General features: G+C 47.7%; 2 protein-coding genes across 2 annotated transcripts; one reads left to right on the top strand and one right to left on the bottom strand.

Moving 5' to 3' along the window:
• Window positions 1-1,796: 1,796 nt before the first annotated feature.
• LOC115048491 (ADAMTS-like 2) lies at window positions 1,797-13,924 on the top strand. Its single transcript, XM_029509976.1, has 18 exons — window positions 1,797-1,901; window positions 3,718-3,857; window positions 4,000-4,075; window positions 4,145-4,247; window positions 4,736-4,881; window positions 5,237-5,360; window positions 5,441-5,521; window positions 5,591-5,766; window positions 7,545-7,848; window positions 8,712-9,063; window positions 9,948-10,051; window positions 10,176-10,302; window positions 10,377-10,590; window positions 10,799-10,954; window positions 11,681-11,851; window positions 11,929-12,105; window positions 12,358-12,502; window positions 12,585-13,924. Exons 1-18 carry the CDS (start codon window positions 1,797-1,799, stop codon window positions 12,710-12,712), a joined length of 2,829 nt encoding a protein of 942 aa, XP_029365836.1. The 3' UTR covers window positions 12,713-13,924.
• Window positions 13,925-16,797: 2,873 nt separating this feature from the next.
• On the bottom strand, window positions 16,798-21,157 carry fam163b (family with sequence similarity 163 member B). Its single transcript, XM_029511503.1, has 3 exons — window positions 21,033-21,157; window positions 17,583-17,698; window positions 16,798-17,241 (listed from the first exon to the last, which is right to left on the bottom strand). Exons 2-3 carry the CDS (start codon window positions 17,673-17,675, stop codon window positions 16,798-16,800), a joined length of 537 nt encoding a protein of 178 aa, XP_029367363.1. The 5' UTR covers window positions 17,676-17,698; window positions 21,033-21,157.
• Between the last annotated feature and the right edge of the window lie 1,192 nt (window positions 21,158-22,349).

Raw genomic sequence — 22,349 nt, 5'->3', positions numbered from 1 at the left:
GCCGACTGCCAGCACACTCACATACCTGCCGCCGGCACGCTGGTTTTGGCGCAGACGTGCATTGTCTGAGAAAACGGCCTTCGCTCTGCCGTGCCGTTGTTTAGCTGTGACGTGCTTGGAAGGCAGACAGCTCGTACTGGGTTATGTTTGCAGCAGAGCTGACCTGATGCTGTAATCTCTGCACGCTCATAAATACAGCTCTGCTGCAATTACGGCAGTAATTAGAGGCAGGTTGGAGCTTTCTAAGCACTCCCCTCTGGTTATGGAAGGGACGCTATGATGCTGGTCCACGGAGGAAGAGTCCCTGCAGGAGGACGCAGTGGGAAAGGCTTGAGGCATCAGGAACAATCAGAAGTACAAAGCTAAACCAGATTAGAGCTCCTGAGGTCTCACTAGGTCAGAGCCAGTCTGGCTGTCCTCCAGCTGTTTTCAATCTAAACTGGATTCATTACGACTCCTTCAGACGTGGACTTCTCTTCCAACGGGTGGATCCTCCGAACTTCCCTGAGATTGGTTGGGAATGAAAAGCAAATGGCAGAGAGCAGCGCTGACTAAGAGCCCGAGGATTACACCTTTATTCATTTATTTTCTTCCACTTTTACAGGTTTTTGGGAGACAAATAAAGCACCACAACACAGCAGATCTTTGGTGGAGGCAGGCAGAACCCAAGACAATAGACAAAAAACAATGACCTGAATCTATCTTCCATCTAACGACCATGAGCAGCAGATAGAAGTCGGATTGAAGTCTATGGGAAAATGTCCCTCCTCCTCCTCAGTAAACGGTCTCAGTTTACAGTCTTCAGTACAACACCATGTTTAAATTTTGAACAATCGCTCCATTTAGAGAAAAATCGGTAGAAAAATCTATAAATCTTAAACTGAGAATCGTGAGTAGAAGTCACTGATCTAAGTTCTGCATTGGTCTGAACTTCACGCCTCTGTGTGTTTCAGAAGATGAGGAATTAAGGCTTTAGCGGACGGGTTCTTCTGTCTGAGCAAAACAAACGCCCACTTTTACAACCATGAAGATTACAGTGCAGTCCGTCTGCCTTGTGTCCCGTCGGTGATGACGGATAATCAACAGGCATATATCAAGTGCTCCACGTCGTGCACGTGACGTTTTCACCAAACAGAGCGGCCAACTTTATGATTAATGGCGGGAACGTGGGGCCAGAAAGCTGCTGGAGCATGGAAGCTCCCGGTGATGAGTCTTTAACAAAGGCTGAAGGGCACGGAGGGAAATATCAGCAGAAGTAATGAACTCCACGTCCAGACGCTCGTGTGAGTCGTGGATGGAAGCAGACTGCTGAGACATCTGGCTGTTTTTGAGGCTTCTCAGCTTCCAAACCCACAGAAGGGCCTGAAGTTTTCTTTTTCTTTTTTTTTACGCCACAAGAAGACATTTGTGGTTGTAATATTTCCTTTCTGATTGTTCTGTGAAATCCTTCACCTTCCAGAAGATCTGTGGGGGGGTTCTGCTGCCTTTACAGAGACAGGAGGGTGTTTCACAAGATTCAAACACAGATAGCAGCAAGTACAGCAGAACTGCTTGTGGATTCACAGAACGTTTGAAAGTTTGTGTTGTGTGTTTGGTCAGAGTGTTGTTGTCACCCATCGTGTATATTAAATACATGAAATATGTCGGTCCCTGCGATACAACACCTTGATTGTTGTATCGTGCATATAAGTCTGAATTAATCCTTGAAATGTGATGACGCTTCCTGAAGCATTGTCTTTTGCCTCCATGTTTTTCTCTTATTTGCCCTTACCCCCCCCCTCTCTCTCTGACCCAGGATGAGGGTGTGGTCATGGGAACAGTGCAGGGAGACGGTCCTGGTCCTGCTGGGCTTCCTGACGCTGACCGTCTCGATGGGGAACTTGTCCACCCGGGGGCTGCAGGTGAACAACACTCGGCCACAAATGTCACTGAACACACCACCAAGTCTCACACACGTTGATTCTCTAACACCGACAGGGTTGGGGTTAGGTTAGGAAGTCGGCTGATCATGTCTGATATTTGTCCGAAACATAAACTGTGAAGAGACGAAGAGTCAGTGAGTCCAACGGCAGTGTTTGACTTTACAGATGATTGAACGTTAAAAACGACACGAGGCCCTGAACTGCTCGGAGGCTCTGAGGTCATCTACTGAATGTTTCAGCGTTCGTTATGACCGACACACCAACATCACTTTGACACAGAATGGCAGCGACGTTTTGTTGGATTTCATTCGTGTTAGGACGAGAACAAAACCTGACAGCTTCAAAACGTCAGTGTTACATAGCAAAACTTAAATGAAGGCGTCTTCCGGATGTTCCTGAAGTCCGGCAGCAGCTGGGTCGACTCATTACCAGCACAGGATCACATTCAAACTGTTTATGAAGTACAGACGGAAATAAACTGAACGTGAACTGTTCCTCACAAACCCAGTTTAACCTCGAGTCCGCTGAAGCAGCTCAGCGTTCACCTGCTGACAGGAAAGAATGAGAAAACACGCTCGTCCTCCGCAGTGACGGGAAAGATGAAGACGACATCGCTCAAAGTCTCCAGACTATTTAGATTTGCATCGCGGCGTCTGGTCTGCACCAGGCAGGCTGGATCACTTGTCAGGACCTGATCCTGCAGAGAGCCAAACTCATTGATATTCAACCAGACATTCAGCCACATACAGGTTTTTTTTCTGCAACCAGAAACATCTTGTCTGCAAATGAAAGTTTGTCCAATTCGATCAGATCATGTCTTTCTTTCTTCTTGAGGAAGGAACCTAAAAATACTGAGACGCTGTCATTAACAGATGTGTAAAATCTGATTATCTAAATGATTTTATGCACAAAGAGCTGCAGATGTCGATCGTATTTAAAAGGGATCGTATCGATCTGTCGGTGCCTTATCTGTCCCTCTTCAGCCTCTCTCTGCTCCTCTTACGCTCCCTGTCTGGTATTTCCAGCCTGTCTCACCTTTACAAGGCACCTTGGTCACATTCCAAGCCGCTCTGATGAATCTGTCTGAGTGAAGGGACGCAGCCATGGCCCTGAATTAATGCTGCTGCACACCAGGAATGTGTGAAATGTTCCTCCGACGTTCACACGCCGTGACTCTGTTTGGCTGTGACCAACGACGCTCTGATGTTTCACTGCTCGAACTAGCTGACCTACGGCTTTCTGAAAACCTGCAGATACAGTACGGTCCATCTGGTCTGAAGGGATTTGATTTGTCGTTAAGTCTCACACAGTCTATTCAGAGACTGAGCCGTCAGGACATCTGGAACTTTGTTATGTCACATTAAAGCAATCATTGTCCAAGCCCCGCCCACCTGGACCAGTTCCTTCAAAATAAAGGACCAGAGAAGTCAAAATACAGACCTTTACATCTTGACAAACGACAAAGACGATAAAAACTCCTTCATTTGAACTGTCAGTGACTTCAGTACCTTCAGCCACTGAAGGTCAACACGGTTAGGCAGATGTTAAAGGTCACATATAAAACAGACAACAACAACAACCTTCTCTCTAATCCAGTGTGACCTGCTGCAGGGACAGTCTGCTCTGCACAGCGCCGTGTGGTTTCCATTGTGCAGCCACATTTCAAATGTTTCCCTTCATGGCCCTGATTCATTCAATCATGTGGCGAAGAAGAGGGCAAATAAATCCGCTGTTTATTTACTTCCTGCGCACAAAACTGGGAGTGTGTGTGTGTGTGTGTGTGTGTGTGCAGGAGGATGGTGTCGCCTCCAACAGTCTGGAGGACGAGCTGGAGGTGACCACGTACTGGTGGGGGGAGTGGGCCAAGTGGACGGCCTGCACTCGAACCTGTGGAGGGGGGGTGATGTCTCAGGAGAGACACTGCCTCAAACAGAGGTCAGTCTCACACACGGTTGCCACGGTAACCAGATCCAACCTCAGACTGATATTAAAGTCGCACATCCACCTTTTAAATTAGCGTCACAGATTGGATGAGTTGTCTTTCGGTGTTAACTCTTGAATCGTTTTCTGTCCAAAGAAAGAAAGTTGCTGCTGGGAAGGACAACATGACCTGCACGGGAACCGCCAAGAAATATCACCTGTGCAACACGAAGGTGAGTCACACACTTCCTGACCGGACGTGTCTGCGCAGAAAGAAGCGTTTACGAGTCTCTGCTCTGCAGGAATGTCCCGCCACGGGGCGGAGCTTCAGGGAGGAGCAGTGCTGGTCCTTCAACTCCCAGCTGTACAACGGGAGGAACTACCAGTGGAAACCTCTGTATCCGGGTAAGCTTCACGCCTTCAAACACGCCGGAGGGGAATCAGGTCTCTGCTGTCGTCTGATTGGCTCTAATCTTTTTAATGTCTGTAAAAGAGAAAAAAAACTCAAGTTCAGATGGCGGGTCCCGATTTCTCACATCCCTGTGATGTCATCGCCAGGTTTTGTTGTAGTTTGTAGAGCCACAAAGTCCAGATCAGGAGGAAGCTGGCACAGGAAAGCCGTGTTCACGCCACCTTACCCTTTTTTCACGTTAACCATGACAGCAGGTATCAGCTAACATTGAGGGATTACTCATTTGAACCCAAATCTAAAGTCAACCAAGACACAACGTCAGGTAGGAGCACCACTGGGAGGGGCTATTTCAGGACACACTGCAGTGAATCATTCCCTCAGACTGGACCAGAACACCCGTACAGGGTAAAGATAACTAATGATAATCTGAAACCTTTCCACCAGTAGAGACATGACCTTTGACCTTTGTGCTCCGCCCCAGATGACTACGTCCACATCTCCAGTAACCCCTGTGACCTCCACTGCACCACGACGGACGGCCAGAGGCAGCTGATGGTGACGGCGCGAGATGGCACTTCCTGCAAGTACAGCAGCTACCGTGGCGTCTGCGTGGACGGTAAGTGTGAGGTGAGTCCAGCTTCTCGGTCGCTTCGTACGTTGTTTCCTTCAGCGCCGTTCGAGACGCTCCAGCCGGACGTGACATGACGGCAAAGTCCCAGAAAAAGAGTGTGATCCTAAACCAGGTCCAGGTTCTGCATGAATCCAATGAAAGGGTCAAAGGTCGTTCAAAGACTGAACCTCGACCTCTGGGTCAGTTAATATGAAAACACAAGATTATCAGAAACAGCAACTGTCAGATTTCCTCCTGTGATACATTCATTTGACATTCAATCATTTCCCGTCACCTTTCGTCTCCTGGCTCATCATTCCAGCTGATTTATTTATAATTCCTGGTAAAATATGACTGTGCTCTGCCGCTCAGCCCATCGGATGCGACGGCGTGCTGTTTTCCTCCAACACGTTGGATAAGTGTGGCGTCTGTCAGGGCGATGGCAGCAGCTGCAGTAGAGTCACTGGAAACTTCCGCCGTGGCGCCACGACTCTGGGTGAGCTCAGCTGCCCCGCCCCCTCGCTCTTTAACCGAGCCTCCATAGGCCGCTAATGTTCGCCACCTGCTGTTTTCAAGGTTACTCTTTCATCACCCAAATCCCAGAGGGATCCTGGGACATCCAGATCATCGAGAGGAAGAAGTCAGCTGATGTTCTGGGTGGGTAGGCCTTCTTCCCGTACACCTGTGTAACGATAAATTCAAAATGTCTGCCGCCTCCTTCCACAGCTGTGACCGACCAGGCGGGAAACTTCTTCTTCAATGGCGCCTACAAGGTGGACAGTCCTCAGAACTTCCACGCTGCTGGCACCATCTTTAAGTACCGCCGGCCCATGGACGTGTACGAGACCGGGATCGAGTACATTGTCGCCAAAGGCCCCATCGATCAGGCCATCAACATTCTGGTACACCTGACCTCCTTCAACACCCTCTGTCACAGGGACCTGACCGGACCTGACCGGACCTGACGGGACCTGAGGGGACCTGAGGGGACCTGACCGGACCTGACCGGACCTGACCGGACCTGAGGGGACCTGACAGAACTTGATAGGACCTGATGGGACCTGACAGGACATGACCGGACCTGACGGGACCTGACAGAACTTGATAGGACCTGATGGGACCTGACTGGACCTGATAGGACCTGACAGAACTTGATAGGACCTGACAGGACCTGACGGGACCTGACGGGACCTGACAGAACTTTATAGGACCTTACTGGACCTGATAGGACCTGACAGAACTTGATAGGACCTTACTGGACCTGATAGGACCTGACAGAACTTGATAGGACCTTACTGGACCTGACGGGACCTGACAGAACTTGGTAGGACCTTACTGGACCTGGCAGATGGAGCTGATGTTTGACAAAAATTTTGAAATGGTCATTTCCTTCAGAGGCCGAGCTGTCAGAGTCTCTGGATCAGTCCTGTTTGCTTCAGAGTTTATTGTGTTGACAGAATAAAGACAGAGAGACGTGGACAGAAGCAACATTAGCGTAGCTGCTCACCTGCTAAGATGCCACTGCCCAGGGGCCCAAACACCTCCAGGGGCCCCAGATCTTTAGCGGCCCAAACACTTGTCTGGAACTTTTCTTTGGTTATACTGGTTTTCAGTTTTTATCTATAAAACAAGGAAACATTTGTGATAACAATGAGAATAACTGATAAGCTTGTTTTGTGTTTACTGAGTGAAAAAACAGAAAAGAAACTGTAGGTGTCGAGTTCAACTCATTCAGACCGGTTTTAGGAGGAACCCCCCCGGCACACCTAACAAACTGCTCATTACACTTAGCTCTCCATCAAGCCTTTAAATTACTGAAACAAAGGCATATTTGTTGTGTTGGCCTTGGCAGGCTCTGTTGGATGATTGTAAATTAAGAAGCGGAGGAATTTAAGCTTAAGGCTGCTGTTGTTAACTCAATAAAGGTCCCTCTGACGAAGACTGCTGACTCATGAAGCAGTGTTTGTTCGGGGGGGGGCTGCCAACATGTTTCCTGGCAGCTGGATGCTCATGTGTGATGAAGGCTGCGATGCCTGAAGTGTCGTCTCCTCTTTTCTGAGAAAATGACGAAGATGTTACTGAAAGGTTTTGGTTCTGGGGCTCTGATTGAGTGCTGGTGTCGGGCTCTGACAGTCCACATAAATCCTGAACCGCCTCCGGGTCACAGGCCACGTTTGATAGATCCTCCGGGATCGTACCGCGACTCGGCCGGTTCGTCTCTGCCAACAGGAAACGGGGGTCGACTCCAGTGGTTGGAAAGTCAGGTTGCATTGAAGTTTATGGGAAAATGTCCCTCCTCTTCCTGAAATACAAAATGATGTTCATTTAGAGGGAAAGGGGAGGGGTTAGGGGGCGGGGCTAATCAAGTCAGATCCACCTTTGCGTCCTAATCTGGTTTCTACTGGTTTCAAAAAACCAAGATGGCTGACAAACAAATTAGAAAGTAGAGACTCCAAAATGGCCGCTCACAAACCGACATCATGGAGGGGTAATACTCAAGCCCAACATATCCCAGGATTCACTGCTGCAGCCTGAGAATGTCTCCACCTGAAGTAAATTTACAGATTTGAGCTGAACTGTTCGTCTCCTCGGTATGTTTGATGCTGTGTGTAAAAGCATGTAAAGGTCTGTTGATCCGGTCCTGGTTTGGTTTATCACCTCCACTCCTCTCCTGGCTCAGGTGTGGAACCAGAACGGTCGGACTCCGTACATCACCTACGAATACACCGTCCTCCGTGACTCCCTGCCTCCGATCCCGCCCCCTCCCGTCTACACCGGGTCGGACACCTCGGCCGGAGAGGCGTCTGTGGAGATGGGAACGCTGCTGTCCTCCAACAGCAGCGTCTACGACCAGGCGGCCCCCCAAAGCCCGCTGGACCCGGCTGGTGGAGACGGGCAGAAGGGCCAAGAGACCAACGAGGTGTACGAGGAGACGGCGGCCATCGACTGTGACCAGGATGGAGCAGCTGCCCCAAAATTTACAGGTGCCCTTCAACTGATGTCCTGTTTTGATGCACAGCCTCCATAAACACACAAACACGCTTCCTCTGACTCACAAACACAGACAGACACAACGTGCTGGAAGATGGACGATGAATCAGAAGGCGAGATAAAATAGGTCAGAGTTTGAACCACGGCGCTCTCTTTCGTCTCTCTGGGTGTGACGAGAGTTCGGCCTCTGGAGTTCTGCATTATTCATAGTGTGGACTCATATAGAAGATCAGGGGTGGATGAAATATTCAGAGTTTTGTGGTGTTTTCCCCTTTTTTGAAACAAGCTGAGTGTCTGGGCCATTCCTTTTCTACTCAGCCTGACGTCGCACGACCGACGTTTCTCTTTTATTCCTCCTTCGACGGGTTTCGTCGGCTCTAAAGTTTCGAGAGAAAGTTTAAATTTACAAATTTCCAATTTGAATCTTGCGATGCTAAACCTATTTATAAACCTGGACCTGGACTCTCTCTGATGACCAACAGGAGGAAACTCCACAGGTTGGTTCTGATGTTTGTATTGACGTCTATGGGAAAATGTCAATACAACATGACGTTCATTTTTTAAATGATGCTCCATTTAGAGCTAAATAGACCAGAAAGGGGGGGGGGGGGGTTAGGGGCGGGGCTACTGTGTGATTGACAGAGCAGGTCAGATTCACATCAGTCTTCCTCAGCGCCACCTTCTCTCCATTTATGGCTTCTTCTGATTTCCAGATGAGATAAAAAGTTCAAATGAATTTTCAAGGTGCAGGAATAATATTTTTTTTTATCTCTGTTAATCTGAGTTTGTGTTCAAAGCTACTTTGAAGCTCCATCAGATTGTCTCGATTGTTCCTTTTGTCCTTTTGTCTCATCAGAAGGAAACAGCAGCCTCTCAGGGAGCACGGCCAAACCTGCCCCAGCCGGTGGACCCCTGGATCCAGGAGCAGATTCTCCAAACCTCATCTGGAGGGTCCTGCTGGAGGGCCGACTCAGCCCCGACGAGCTGCTCATCAACATCTCCACCAATCATCTGCTGACGGAGGGAGATGGCTTCTTCTCGTCAGAGGTGGGCCAGTTCGACCTGAGCAGCCTGGAGCGGGACTACGGCCTGAACGAGACGCTGGAGTTCACTCTGGGCCGCAAACGCAACGACAGCGGAGACGTTCTGTTCCAGAACAAGACGGTGCAGAGCAGTGGGCGGTTCTCCAGCCGCAACAACAGGACCAGGTAACCTGCCAGACCGGGTCTGATCGCTGAAGAGAGACAGTTTCATATCAGCAGGTAGACAGAAAACAGACAGACAGGTCAAAATTAGAAACAAATAATTCAGGGTAGGGAAAGTGTCAGACTGCAGTCAGGAGAAAGTCTGGTTTGTTCAAAGGGAGAGAAGGAAGGAAGGAAGGAAGGAAGGAAGGAAGGAAGGAGAGGACGGAAGGAAGGAGGGAGGGAGGGAAGGAGAGGAAGGAAGGAAGGAAGGAGGGAGGGAAGGAGAGGAAGGAAGGAAGGAAGGAAGGAAGGAGAGGACGGAAGGAAGGAGGGAGGGAGGGAAGGAGAGGAAGGAAGGAAGGAAGGAAGGAGAGGACGGAAGGAAGGAGGGAGGGAGGGAAGGAGAGGAAGGAAGGAAGGAAGGAGGGAGGGAAGGAGAGGAAGGAAGGAAGGAAGGAAGGAAGGAGAGGACGGAAGGAAGGAGGGAGGGAGGGAAGGAGAGGAAGGAAGGAAGGAAGGAGGGAGGGAAGGAGAGGAAGGAAGGAAGGAAGGAAGGAAGGAGAGGACGGAAGGAAGGAGGGAGGGAGGGAAGGAGAGGAAGGAAGGAAGGAAGGAGGGAGGGAAGGAGAGGAAGGAAGGAAGGAAGGAAGGAAGGAGAGGACGGAAGGAAGGAGGGAGGGAGGGAAGGAGAGGAAGGAAGGAAGGAGGGAAGGAAGGAGAGGACGGAAGGAAGGAGGGAAGGGATGAAGGGAAGGTGTGATTTTATAGTAAACGTCTTGTGGCCGGCAGTGTGAAAATCCACCTGCAGCTCAGACGATCATCTCTGATACAGCTTAACTTTTCCTGATGTGTACCTGTGTGTGTGTGTGTGTGTGTGTGTGTGTGTGTGTGTGTGTGTGTGTCAGGGGGAATCAGAGACTCTACCAGAAGAATCTGAAACTGAGTGCTGCAGACATGTATCGCTGGAAACTTTCTTCTCAGGAGCCCTGCAGCATGACGTGCTCCATAGGTACCTGCTCCTTCCACTTTATCAGCCGTGGATCATCGTAATGTGCCTTCTTCAAAATGAAGTTTCAGAGCTTTGAAAGTCCAGCTCAGTGTGTGTTTACACCGTCACTGTCTCTCTTGTCCAGGAGTGTCAAAGTCCTTTGTCACGTGCGTTCGCTACGACGGCGTGGAGGTTCACGACATGTACTGTGACGCTCTGACCAGACCTGAGCCGGTCCACGACTTCTGTATCGGCAGAGAATGTCAGCCGAGGTAGGCCCGCCGACGCACGGCGGTAACAACCGGGTGACGGATCCAGAGTCCTGACCTGCTGTGATCTGGTGCAGGTGGGAGGCCAGCAGCTGGAGCGAGTGCTCCAGGACCTGCGGGGAGGGCTTCCAGTTCCGGCAGGTCCGCTGTTGGAAGATGCTGTCTCCGGGCCTGGACAGCTCCGTGTACAGCGACCTCTGCACCATGGCCGACCTGGAGAGGCCCGTGGAGAGACGGGCCTGCAAAAGCCCGGCCTGCGGCCCCCAGTGGGAGGTGGCCGAGTGGACCGAGGTGTCTGTCTGGCTGAACGTCATGTGTTTAACTTATCACTGACTTTATCAAACAGGAAGTTTAAAGGGCCATTTGGTCGCGTCTCCAGTCTTTTATTTTGAAGGTCTGATCTCCAGAGGAGAGGATCGGCTCCTGTCAGTGACTGTTCTGTTGTGACATCACAAAGGTCTCAGGCCATCGTGATGTTAACAGTCTGTCTCGGTTTCAGTGTCCTGCCAAATGTGGCCGTAAAGCTCAGGTGACCCGCGACGTCCGCTGCTCCGACGAGACCAGGCCGTGTGACCCGATGACCAAACCGCCAAACGCCAAAAACTGCACGGGTCCGCCGTGTGAACGCCACTGGACTGTGTCTGAGTGGGGGCCGGTGAGTGTCCCATCAGCTGCAGGTTTCACATCATTAGCAGATAAAGATAGAAGGACCCGGACACATGAGAGGAAATTCACATTCCTGTTTTTAGTTTTCTGATATCATTCGCTGAGGTGGAGCTGATTCTGAATATGTGGGGACATTTTTAAAAATAAAACAACTTTATAAGGAAAATCATAAATGGATGAAAAATTGGAAAAGCAGTGCCCGTGTTGTTCATTTTAAAACTTTCCTTCATCTAATAATCGGGTTCGGAGAATTTCAGCCATCTGATCCCAGCTGTCTTTACTTCAGTGAGAAACAGTGTGAATTTATGTCTTTTTATTGTGTTGTACAGACAAAATGTAGATTCTGATGTTCCATTCAAAGTCTGGAAACGTTCAGGTCTAATTTACAACCGTGGAGCAAAACGTGGAAAAAGCAGGCGGGAGCACAAACTCTCTGCACGCTGTAGAAACATAATTCTCAAAGCTGCTGGCGATGTTTGCTCAGTGATGATTATTGTTATTTGGAAAAGGAACGAGCAGGTATATTTGCTGCAGTCAGTCTGAGTCGTGTAAACACGTGACTGTTTTTATTCCGTGGCAGTATTTCTTTATACTCTCTGTGCTGGATGATCCAAACACCAAACTGAGCTTCAGTCAGAAAACCTTTAACTACAGTAAATAAATGAGGCTGACCTGATCCTTTCTGACCTCTGACCTCTGACCCCTGCCGCTGCAGTGCTCGGGGTCGTGCGGTCAGGGGAGGATGCTGCGTCACGTGTACTGTAAAGCTCCGGACGGCCGCGTGGTCCCTGAGAACCAGTGCGCCGCCGAGAACAAGCCTCTGGCCATCCACCCCTGTGGGGAGAGGGACTGTCCTCCACACTGGCTGAGCCAGGACTGGGACCGGGTGAGACCAGATCCCCCAGCAAGACCGCCGTCACTTCTGTTTCCAGAGTTTTTTAACTCTAATGTTTCCACCTCCAGTGCAACACGACCTGCGGCCGCGGCGTGAAGCGGAGGATTGTCCAGTGCGCCGGCATCAGCGGAGGAAAGTTTCAGATCTTTGACGACGAAGCGTGCGGAGGCGGCGAGAAGCCCGAGGACGAGAACACCTGCTTCGAGAGGCCGTGCTTCAAATGGTACACCACCCCCTGGTCTGAGGTGAGGAGTGGCGTGGACCAGAACCTGATCCTGAACCCTGCAGCTGTCAGCTACCAGTAACACACAGAACAGACTGTTCCACCTCCTGACAAACACTTTCAATTAAAAACATCCCCTAACACAAATACAAATAATGTGTAGCAGGAAATTATTAGGGTTTTACTGACAAAGGTCAAAGGTCAATCCATTCTCTTCTGCTCAGTGTGACAGAAGGATGAAACAGACCGACAGAGTGTGTGTGTTTGTCCACAGTGCACCAAGACGTGTGGTGTGGGGGTGAGGATGAGGGACGTCAAGTGTTACCAGGGCAGAGAGCTGGTCCGAGGCTGCGACCCCCTCACCAAGCCGGTGGCCAAGCAGACGTGCACGCTGCAGGCCTGTCCCACGGAGCCGCCAGGTGACCACACACACACGTCTCGGCTTGTTTTTACCAAAGTTGGGAGAGTTTGTGACTCCGGTTCTGTCTGACGGTGTCCCAGATGAGAGCTGTCAGGATCGTCCCTCCACCAACTGCCTGCTGGCCCTGAAGGTGAACCTGTGCAGCCACTGGTACTACAGCAAGGCCTGCTGCCACTCGTGCCGCGCCGTACGACCTCCACCGTCCTAGTCCTGGACGCCACCGCCGCCGCCGCCGCCCTCCACCCCGGCTCCGACTCCAGCGTGAGGAAACACATTCAGTTACTGTGAATAATGAGAGGAAGACAGAGTCGGAGGCTCCTTTCTCTCTTTTTCCAGGAACCTCCTTTGAAATTGTTATTGAAGTCAGAAAACGATGCAGAGATGAGACAGAAACATCACGTTCGATCGGGCGGCTGTAGTCCATTCACAAGAAGCTGCCTGTTTTCTTTTTGGTGGAAATGAAAAACATTCTGACTGAGATCGTAAACACAATATCAGATTTTATTCTTTTATATAGATATCACACAACTGTAATTTTTAAAAGTTTTTTCAGTTCTGAAGGTGCTGCAGTGTTTACGATTACAGACCGTCTGTAAACCTGTAAACCAGGACCAGGACCAGGACCAGGACCAGGACCAGGACTCTGGGTCTGTAAAATGAAGCCAATACTGAAACCGTTATTCTATCTAATGACCATCAGGGGGTGCACACCTGTTAACCCTCCATGATGTCACATGTTCTGTGAGCCGCCATTTTGGAGCCTAAAGATTGTAAATTGTTCGTCGGCCATCTTAGTTTTTTGTTCCTGATCTATTCCCGCTAATCAGAAACAGAATGAAGATTTTCTCTTCAGTGTTGGCTTCACTTTCCGAACCCAGAGTTGTCATCACTGCTGGTCCAGTCCAGTTTCTTTCCCTCCTCTGATTCTGGTCTTCAGCGCTTCAGCTCATGTGGAGTCGGAGGCGGAGCAGAGTCGACCTCCACCGTCAGCAGCTCGCTCCTGTCCCGTTCACCGCTGCAAACCAGAGATCTATTAAATTATTTCTCAACTGAATATACTGCATGGCTAGAATATTTAATACAGATACTGTTTATGAAATCTTATTTAATTGTGTTCCAGTTCGGCGTCTGGCATGGCCCCAACAGGAAGTAGAGTCCAGCTCCACCCCCTGTTGTTTGGCGCCGTGCCGGCATGCCTGCAGGATGTGGAGGCATATTTATTAGTCATAGCACATTTTCATTTATCGTGACGCTCCTGATGCCAGCCGATGGTTATTCATCGGTTCAACTGATGCCAGTTCTGCTCTGCGTGTGTGACGGAGGAGGAGAGGTCACGCTAACAGGCAGGAAGATTCCTGACACTTGAAGTATGGTTGAAACGTATTCAGACGTGTACATGTATGTCTCATTTTTAACTATTGTGTACTGTGTTTTTATATAACTGATACCTCTTTGTACAAAACGTAAGTATGGAGATTGTGTACTGTTGATAATAAACTGAAAAGCTAAAGGTACTGTCTCGTATTTCAATTAAATAACAATTCAAATGAACAAGTTTGTCGTCTTTGTCCTTCTTAAAGGTCTAGATTTTGACTTCTCCTGTCTCTTATTTTGAAGGAAAAGGTCTATAGCCAATGACTGCTTTGTTGTGATGTCACAAAGTCCCAGAAGTCCTGACGGCTGGTTTTCAGGTTCAGGTTCTCTGAGACTTTAACTGGATTATAAGAATGTGCCTTTAGACCACATGGACCTTTAAACCTCCTTTTCAGTGGAATAATGAGGAAACAACAGGAAGAACTGAAGCACACACAAAAAAGACAAATAAGAAAACTCTGAATCATTTACGTCGACCTAAATGTGACCTCGGCTCTTTTTCTGTGATTCAAGCTGGCAACCTCAACAATATGACCCCATTTCAGAAACAAGAGAAGACAACAGATGAGTTATTTTTTTGTATTTGTAATTTTGTGTCTTCTGAACCACATTCGGGGCTCGTAGATTTGAAGGTGAGGGAGAGAAAAGCCTGATTTAATCCTGCGGCGTTGACTCACAGAGCAGAAGCAGCTGACGCCCCCTGCTGGTCGGAGCGACAGCACTGAGGCCTGAACCTGAAACAAAGGAACCCTTTAATGAAGCACAAACAGCAGGCCCAGCTGAAGCATCTGTCACCTTCATCCTAAACGCTGAGCAGCCCGGTTGGTTCTGGTGGATGATATTAAAAAACTGTCCTAAAGGTGGCAGCAGCTCCGGACTCACTCAGGTGTGTGTTCTGTGGACTGGACGTCGACAGGTAATGAGACGGCGTGAGCATTCAAGGGTTTCTTTCTTTCTTTTCCTTTTTATTGATACAACAACGCAACAAATTCAAAATTTGCATTCGGTTGCTATTTCACAAACATGACAAAGTGGAGGCAACAAAATTTCAGGTTAGTGAGCATTCTTCACTGATTAAAACAAACACGCTGCGCTCATGAAGACTAAATGAAGACTTCTATCGCACGTTTATGACAAAAAGAACATTATCCTGCTAAAGTGAAGTTTGTAAAATATTCCACTCATCTAACAAATAACAAAATGTGTAAGTGTACCGTTTATTTGGACAGTCAGTCTCCTAAATGCTTGTGTGTTATTATTTCACATATTATGTTGATCCACAGCAGACGTTTCGGTTTTTAAACAGTTGAAAGCTTCAGAAAAGCCCTTTAAGATGCAGTTTGTTTCTAAATTCACATCATGAAACAGTCGCAGCCTCGACACCATCAACCCCACACAAATATACACAATGACGCACAAACAGGGGTCAACCACAGGCTCTGCAGCGGGTTTCAACTCAGATGTCAACATTTTCAACGTTGAATTAATTTTTTTTGTGATTGTCAGAGGGATTTTAAATCAGAAGGATTAAATTGAAAGTATTTACTTCTCAGACTTCCTGCTTCACCTGCTCAGCTGTTTTCAGTTCAGCAGACTGGAGCTCGACTGCGTCCTTCAGATTCTGCCTTTGAAAACCCAAACTCATCTCGTCTCTCGGTTTATTCACAGACAGATAAGAGATGAGAAACTCCACTTTTTTAAGTGTTTGGCCTCTCTTTTTTTTTCAGTGACGGAATTAAAAGTGAAACATCCGAGTTATCGTATTTGTGTTTGATTTATAAAATCGATTGTTGGTCTGAGTCATCTTTATCATTTTCAGAATCCAGCTGTTCCTCCTGATCTGAAGAGCGAGAGGCATCAAAAAAGGTTCTATCATCAGATAACTGTTGTGATTCAGACCTTAAAGGATAAAGCCGGCTTTGTTCTATATTTTTCTTATTGTCAATAAAATCCGGTGAAAAGAACCGACCCAACGACGACTTCTGACTTCCTGCAGGATTGGACGCCACGCCATCAGGAGACGGATGATCACCATTTGGTGCCGCAGTGAGTCTTTGTTCTTTTGTGTGTGTGTGTGTGTGTGTCAGGGTTCTCATCAACGCACAACACTGTGGTTCTGGTCGACAAACAGGATCTGTCCACAGATAACAGGACAACGGTCCTTCATTCTATCTACTGACCATCAGGGAGCGAGTGTGTTGAAGTCAATGGGAAAAGTAAACGCTTTCCTGATGAGTTTATGGTCTCAGTCTGAAATACAACATGATGTTCATTTTTTAAGAGGGAAAGGGGAGGGGTTGGGGGTGGGGCTACTACGTGACTGGCAGACTGCTCCTCCCAATCAGGAGAGCGGACAGAACAGGTCAGATCCACCTTCTCACCAACGGACGGGTGACATCAGGGAGGGTTGTTGTGTGGTGCGTTCAAACAAAAAACATAATCTGTGTTAAATTTACTCTGTTTAGAGATGTCGACCTCCAACATGGCTGTCAGGTAGAAGGCCTCAGCGCCGCCACAGCAGCACGATTCTTCTGTCTGACCAGGTTTGTGTGTCTGCAGACAAGACTGACCAATGACTGTGTGTAAAGATGGACGCTATGTGTTTCTACTTCCTGCCGCTGCACAAAAATGAAGCCAAAGTATCGTGGACATCAATCCATAGTTGACTGAGCTGTGGTACCAAAGCCCCGCCCCAAACCTGCTGTCAATCATGACATCACACTCCTGCTTTCAAACTAAACTCAGAATCAAAAAAACAAGATGAAGAAACATATATTGACTCTGACTGTCCCCACCTGCTGACATGTGAGGGGGGCGGGGCTTATGGTGTATACTGTAACCAAGATATTTTGGCGTCACTTTTGTGGCGCCGCTGTGTCGTCCACCTTGACACACAGTCAGTGGGACCGCCTTCCCTCCTCAGACGTCGGTGCTGACACTGTGGGTGACCACCTCCCTCATGGTGACCGAGCGGATCAGGTTGAGCTTCTGGTAGAAACTGGCCAGGTCCACGGGCAGTTCCAGGTCCTGCTGCTGCACAGTCCTGTAGCTGATCCTGCGTCCGCCGTTGCACAGCCTCTCTGGGTGCTGCAGGTAGAAGGGCAGTGAACAGCGGGTGCAGGACGGGCAGAAGGCCTGCGAGCGCTGGCACCTGCGTGGCGGAGGGGTGGGGGAGTAGCTGGCGGGCCCGTTGGCCTCGGTGAGGAAGGTGGGGGGGTAGGAATCCGGGTCGTCGCTGAAGTGCCCCGGCGTCGGAGGCGTCGGAGGAGCGGACAGAGCCAGGGGGCGGGACGGCGACATGGTGGCGAGCTCCGGTTCCTCCTCTTCCCCCTTCTCAGACTCCTCCCTCTTACAGCAGTAATACTGGTGGCAGTTAGACACAAAGACAGAAAACTACAGGTCTGAGTCAGAGACGACAGGAAGGTCAGGAGGTCACAGAAACTATCAGAGGAACGAGCTTCGTTTTCTGGAGACAGAGAGTCAACCGAAGGAAGACGAGTTCAGTTTTCTGCAAAAAGAGACAGTTAGACATGGAAGTGGACTTTTCATCGGTGGGCGGTTTTCTTCTGCATGGTCACTTCAACAAGTGTCATCGCATGCAGTGTAAATCAAGGCATCTTATCTTCATCAGATATTCTACCTATCAGCGATCATTACACAAGTGACGTCTTCTGAAATGTCTCTGAAAAGTAAAGCAGTCGTACCTGCAACCTACATAAACACAGTACAGCGACGATGGTCAGTAAGATGACTGTAGCCAGAATTCCTCCTGCGATGACCACTGTCCCGGCTGACATTCGAAATCCTCTCCATCAACAGCCTGAAGAGGAGGGAGGAAAATGAAAACGTGTCAGCAGAGAAAGGAAAATGAGATGAAGCAGGAGGAAGATGGAGGTGAGAGCGATAATGATGCTGCTGTAAAGTTTTACAGCTCCAAAACCTTTAAAGTGTTTCTGTTATTGCCGAAGGTAGATCGATTTTTACCGTTTATCTGCTGCAACTCAGCCACATTTCTGGCAGCGGACGAGCTGATGAGTGCAAACATGGATAGGTTTGATTCTAATGACGATGAATCTGACGGATGGCGACAGGAAAGGCATCATCGTGAACATGTTTTAGTCTAAACCACATTAAGACGTCTGTTTCTGTGTGATTCGGGAATCAGAAAACAGATCAGCTGATTCTGCAGTTTAAGGAGGAAACAGGAAGAACCATACGGACGGTGTGATATTTACTGAATGAGGTCAGATTTATAAAGGTCAGGAAGTTCTTCTGGACTAATTCAGAAAAAGTCAACATTTATTTTCTACTTCACTTGAGATCTGGTTAGATTATACTTTTCCAACTCTGCTTGAAAATCTAAAAACACAACACATCATCTTGGCGGATCTGCACATAGAAACAAAATAGATCGTAGATGGAAATTACAGTTTGCATGTTCCCTTAAATCTGATATCCCCACAAAACTTCAGCGCACACCAACACTGCAACACACAAAGAAAGGCATCTCCTTTGATTCGGAAGACATTATAGAGATTTTCAGTATATTTCCATAATTTAGGAATTGCTGCTTTGTGACGTGACCGTGTCTGTGACATCAGGCCCTAAAGGTCAAAGTTCAGGGATCAGAAAAGCTCCAGACGGCCCTTGAGCCTCTGAAAATGTGAGCGGGTCTCTGGTGTCTGGATTTCATGAAATATTTTACATTTTGTAGCTCCAAGCTGCTTTCTCCCAGAGCAACACAACAATTAAACAACGAGGCAGCCAAACCTCCAACGCCAACTGCCAGGACCGACCATGACGCTTCAGTCTTCCTCTTCCTCCAGACAGATGTCTTCAGCAGTGAATTAAAAGAAAGTCTGACTGACAGCAGAGAAGGAAAAACAAATAAAGATAATATTCATTTGTCTCTGGAAAGTTTTCCAAGCGGAGAAAAAGGAGCCAACAGCAGATAAGGTGACGCCAGATTCAGCTTTAGTTTGTCCTGTTTGCAGAAAATTACATAACAGAGACTTTGTGGACTTAAACATTCACTTTTCCTTCGTGTTCGTGTTTCACTTGTGTCTCAAACCAGAAATCATTGTTCATTAGCAAATGAAAGGAAAAAATTAAAAAGCTAAAGTTCCAGACTGTCCCTGAAGGTCACACATCCTCCTGCAGCGTGAACTCACTCATCCCTGATGTTACATTAGAAAATCTGAATTTCTAATATTCAGCTTCCTCCTCATGTTTTATACAACAAATCAGGAAGATCTGCGAGATGATGTGACTCATCATGTTCTTCTTCTTCCTGTGGGGGCGGGACCAGTGTGCTGGGACCGCCGCCCTCCAACAAATCCTCAATTCAGACCCCAAAATGTTTCATCTTTTTATTTTCATTTGGTTTTTAGTGATAGGAAGGCTACATTCAACAGCAGAACATACAAGTGTGTGTCCTTTTGTTGCACATTTACATCTTATGTGTGTTTTCTTTGAGGGGGCAGTCAGCAATCAAAGATGGATGATAATAATTTAATTTAATATTATTTGAAAAATATTCACCAATCAGCAGCAACATAACGACACATCTTCATGTGACCGTCGCGGGGCTAGCTGATTAGCATGCTAACTTCACATTCAACCAGATATCTGTTGGTACGTTTGATGCTAAACTTGTAAAGCTAACCAGAGCTGAAACGATTATTCGAGTAATTTGAATAATTTGACACAAACATACAAAAAAAAAGATCTGGAATCGAAGCTTCGTTTAATTAACGTCACTCACATGATGCGACATTCTGCAGTACTTTAACAGACAAAATGGAGCAAAGCCAAGAAAGAACGAAAAGTTTTTTCAACCGACGTAACGCAATATGACGTAAACATGTTTTTCATCATTTATATTTAATAAAGCAAGACTTCATTCAACAACTCAGAAAATAATCGATATCTGAAGGCTCAATGCTAACGCTAGCTCTGTAGCAGCCTTTAAATTCAGTTTTTCTTTTGACTTATTTGACTCATTCAGCCTGCTGCAGTTAGAGGGGACATCATCAGGTGAACATGAGCACAAACAACACAAACATTCTTTGTGTGTCTGCCCGCATCACGTCCTGAGAACTTCATTATGTCCAGAAACTCCTCAATGATCTCATCAGCATCCGTATCAGCTCATCGCTGCGTTTCCATAGCAACGGAGCCCTGAGTGATCATCAGCTTCACCGAGGGCCGGAGAGTCGATTACACCTACACAGCCACACAACAGTCACACAAATCACTGCACAGGACACACACTCAAAGGTCAGTGGCGAGCCTTCATCCATCCAGACTGAGTGCTCTTCAAAATCAATTAACCATGAAAAAAATAAAAAGTGGTCTGAATAAGAAGCTGAAGGCTGAGACAGCAAAAATACACAAATACAAATATTTGACTTGACTCAACAGCCATTCATTTTGTTTTTCACTCCAGACTGACAGACCTTTGAAACAGTTTTTAAGAGATGAGGCCTTTTATTATGAATAAAAATGCACGATGTCACTGAAATAGGATGTCTGATTGGAAACCAGGACAGAACTCCGTCTTTCCTGATGCACATTTTGCTATTTTTCAGACCCTTTAGTGACATTTTCTCTGAAAACACGTCTCCACAGTCCGTCTGTGGTAGGTCCAGAGACCTGTCTGCAGAAATACAGAAATCATTTCACATTTGTAAGTAAATGAACGTAGAAATATTTTCTACATTCATTTACAAAATGTTTGTGCTTTTCATTTATTTTGTGCATTTAACCATTTACTCCTGTTTTCATTTATATTTCTGTCATTTTGAGTGAGCTGTGTGTCATGGTGTGCGTTTTAGGGGAAGCTGATCAGATGGACGTGATGATCAGGATTCAGCAGCTTATCAACACACACACACACACACACACACACACACACACACACACACACACACACATTGTCTCAGGCGCGTCCTTTATTTATCCAAATTTCTGGATCTTTGTGCGTAAAAGTGATTTGAACCAAAATGATTTTTGAAATGATTCGATTCAATCAGGTTGAAAATCCTTTTTTTTTTTTTGTTTTGTTAGTTTGTTGGTTTTATTTGTTGTTGTTGTTGTTGTTTTCTTGTTCTTGGTGGCACCAACCTGGTCTGAACAGAGAGCTCCAGTCTTACCCATCACAGTGAGTCTCCGGGCCGTCCCATGGCGCCTCGGTCTGCGGGCAGAGCTGTGGGAAGGCGGTGTCTGGTTCCGAGGTCCGAACTGATCCGGACTGAGAGGACGGTCCGGTCCGGTCCGGTCCTCTTCACGGCTCCGCTGCGCGCACTTCGCTCCACATCAGAAACTTTCTGAAAAAGAGGAACTATTTTCTCTCTGGTTCTCCGGCCATCAGCAGTTTGAAGACACGAAAAGCTTTTAATTCTGTAAAATCCACAAATCCTCCTGGAAGCGTCTCCCTCCGGCTCCCCAGAAAGCAGATCAGTTGATCCGGACCGATCCGGACGAGCTGCTGCTGGAAGCGAAGCGCGGCTCCGCTCATTATCAATTGTGGATCTGTTTCGCGCGTCTCATCCTGTCTGCGCGTTCACGATGGATCCGCGCTCCCCAGCAGCGCGCACCACAGAAGAAGAAGAAGAAGGAAAAAAAAACACCTGAAAGAAAAATCCAGGTGGTTTTAAAGTGACGTCAACAAACACAAATGGTCTGATATGATCATTGATTGGAGCTGATCGATCAGGATCAATCAGCCATTCAGCTCCATTCTTTATTTGTTGTTTTTAGTCTCCTTGAAAAATGTCCAATGAGCTGATAAATCAGGGAGGAGGGACATTTTCCCATAGACTTCAATACAACACGTTTCCCTTTTCGTCTCTGTGATCTTTCTGACGTGGACTTTGTCGCGCTATAAATTACGACACCTCACTTTTCCCTTCACTCCTGTCGTCACAACTACAACAGCTAGACGTCGCCTAGCAACTAAACCTGACCATGACGTGACGGCGGCCTGCTGACTGACCCGAGGCCTCAGGGAAAACGGAGGCAGATGATGGCGGTCGCTTAAAAGAGACGTGGAACTGGAAAGAGTCTACCTCTCTCTCCTCCGCCGCTCAGAGAAAGAAAAGATTTTATTGTGTGAATTATTTAGTGCTTAAAACAGGCCGAGATTCCACAGACAAGAGTCTGTAATATTAATGTGTGCTGCAGAAACCTGGACTCAGGACTTCGATCTTCGATCGCGACTCCGGCCGCACGTGGAAGCTTGATTTTGTGTGTTAATCTCATAAAACAGCTCATTAAACTGGAGGCCAATAGATTTAGACTTAATCGTCATTTATCTGACTGAAAACCTTCGAGTCCACATTTAGAGAATGAATGAGCGAACCGGACGCCCATCACCCCCTCCGGCTGACATCGCTCAATAAGACAAACAGGCTCTCAGTGTAAGTCATCCACTTAGCATCGATTCTCACATCAGGCCGGCGGATCAGCAA

This window comes from Echeneis naucrates, chromosome 9 (genome assembly GCF_900963305.1).
Source record: "Echeneis naucrates chromosome 9, fEcheNa1.1, whole genome shotgun sequence".
NCBI lineage: Eukaryota > Metazoa > Chordata > Actinopteri > Carangiformes > Echeneidae > Echeneis > Echeneis naucrates.
Note: the sequence above shows the minus strand (reverse complement) of the source record. Positions and strands in the feature narration are given on the sequence as shown.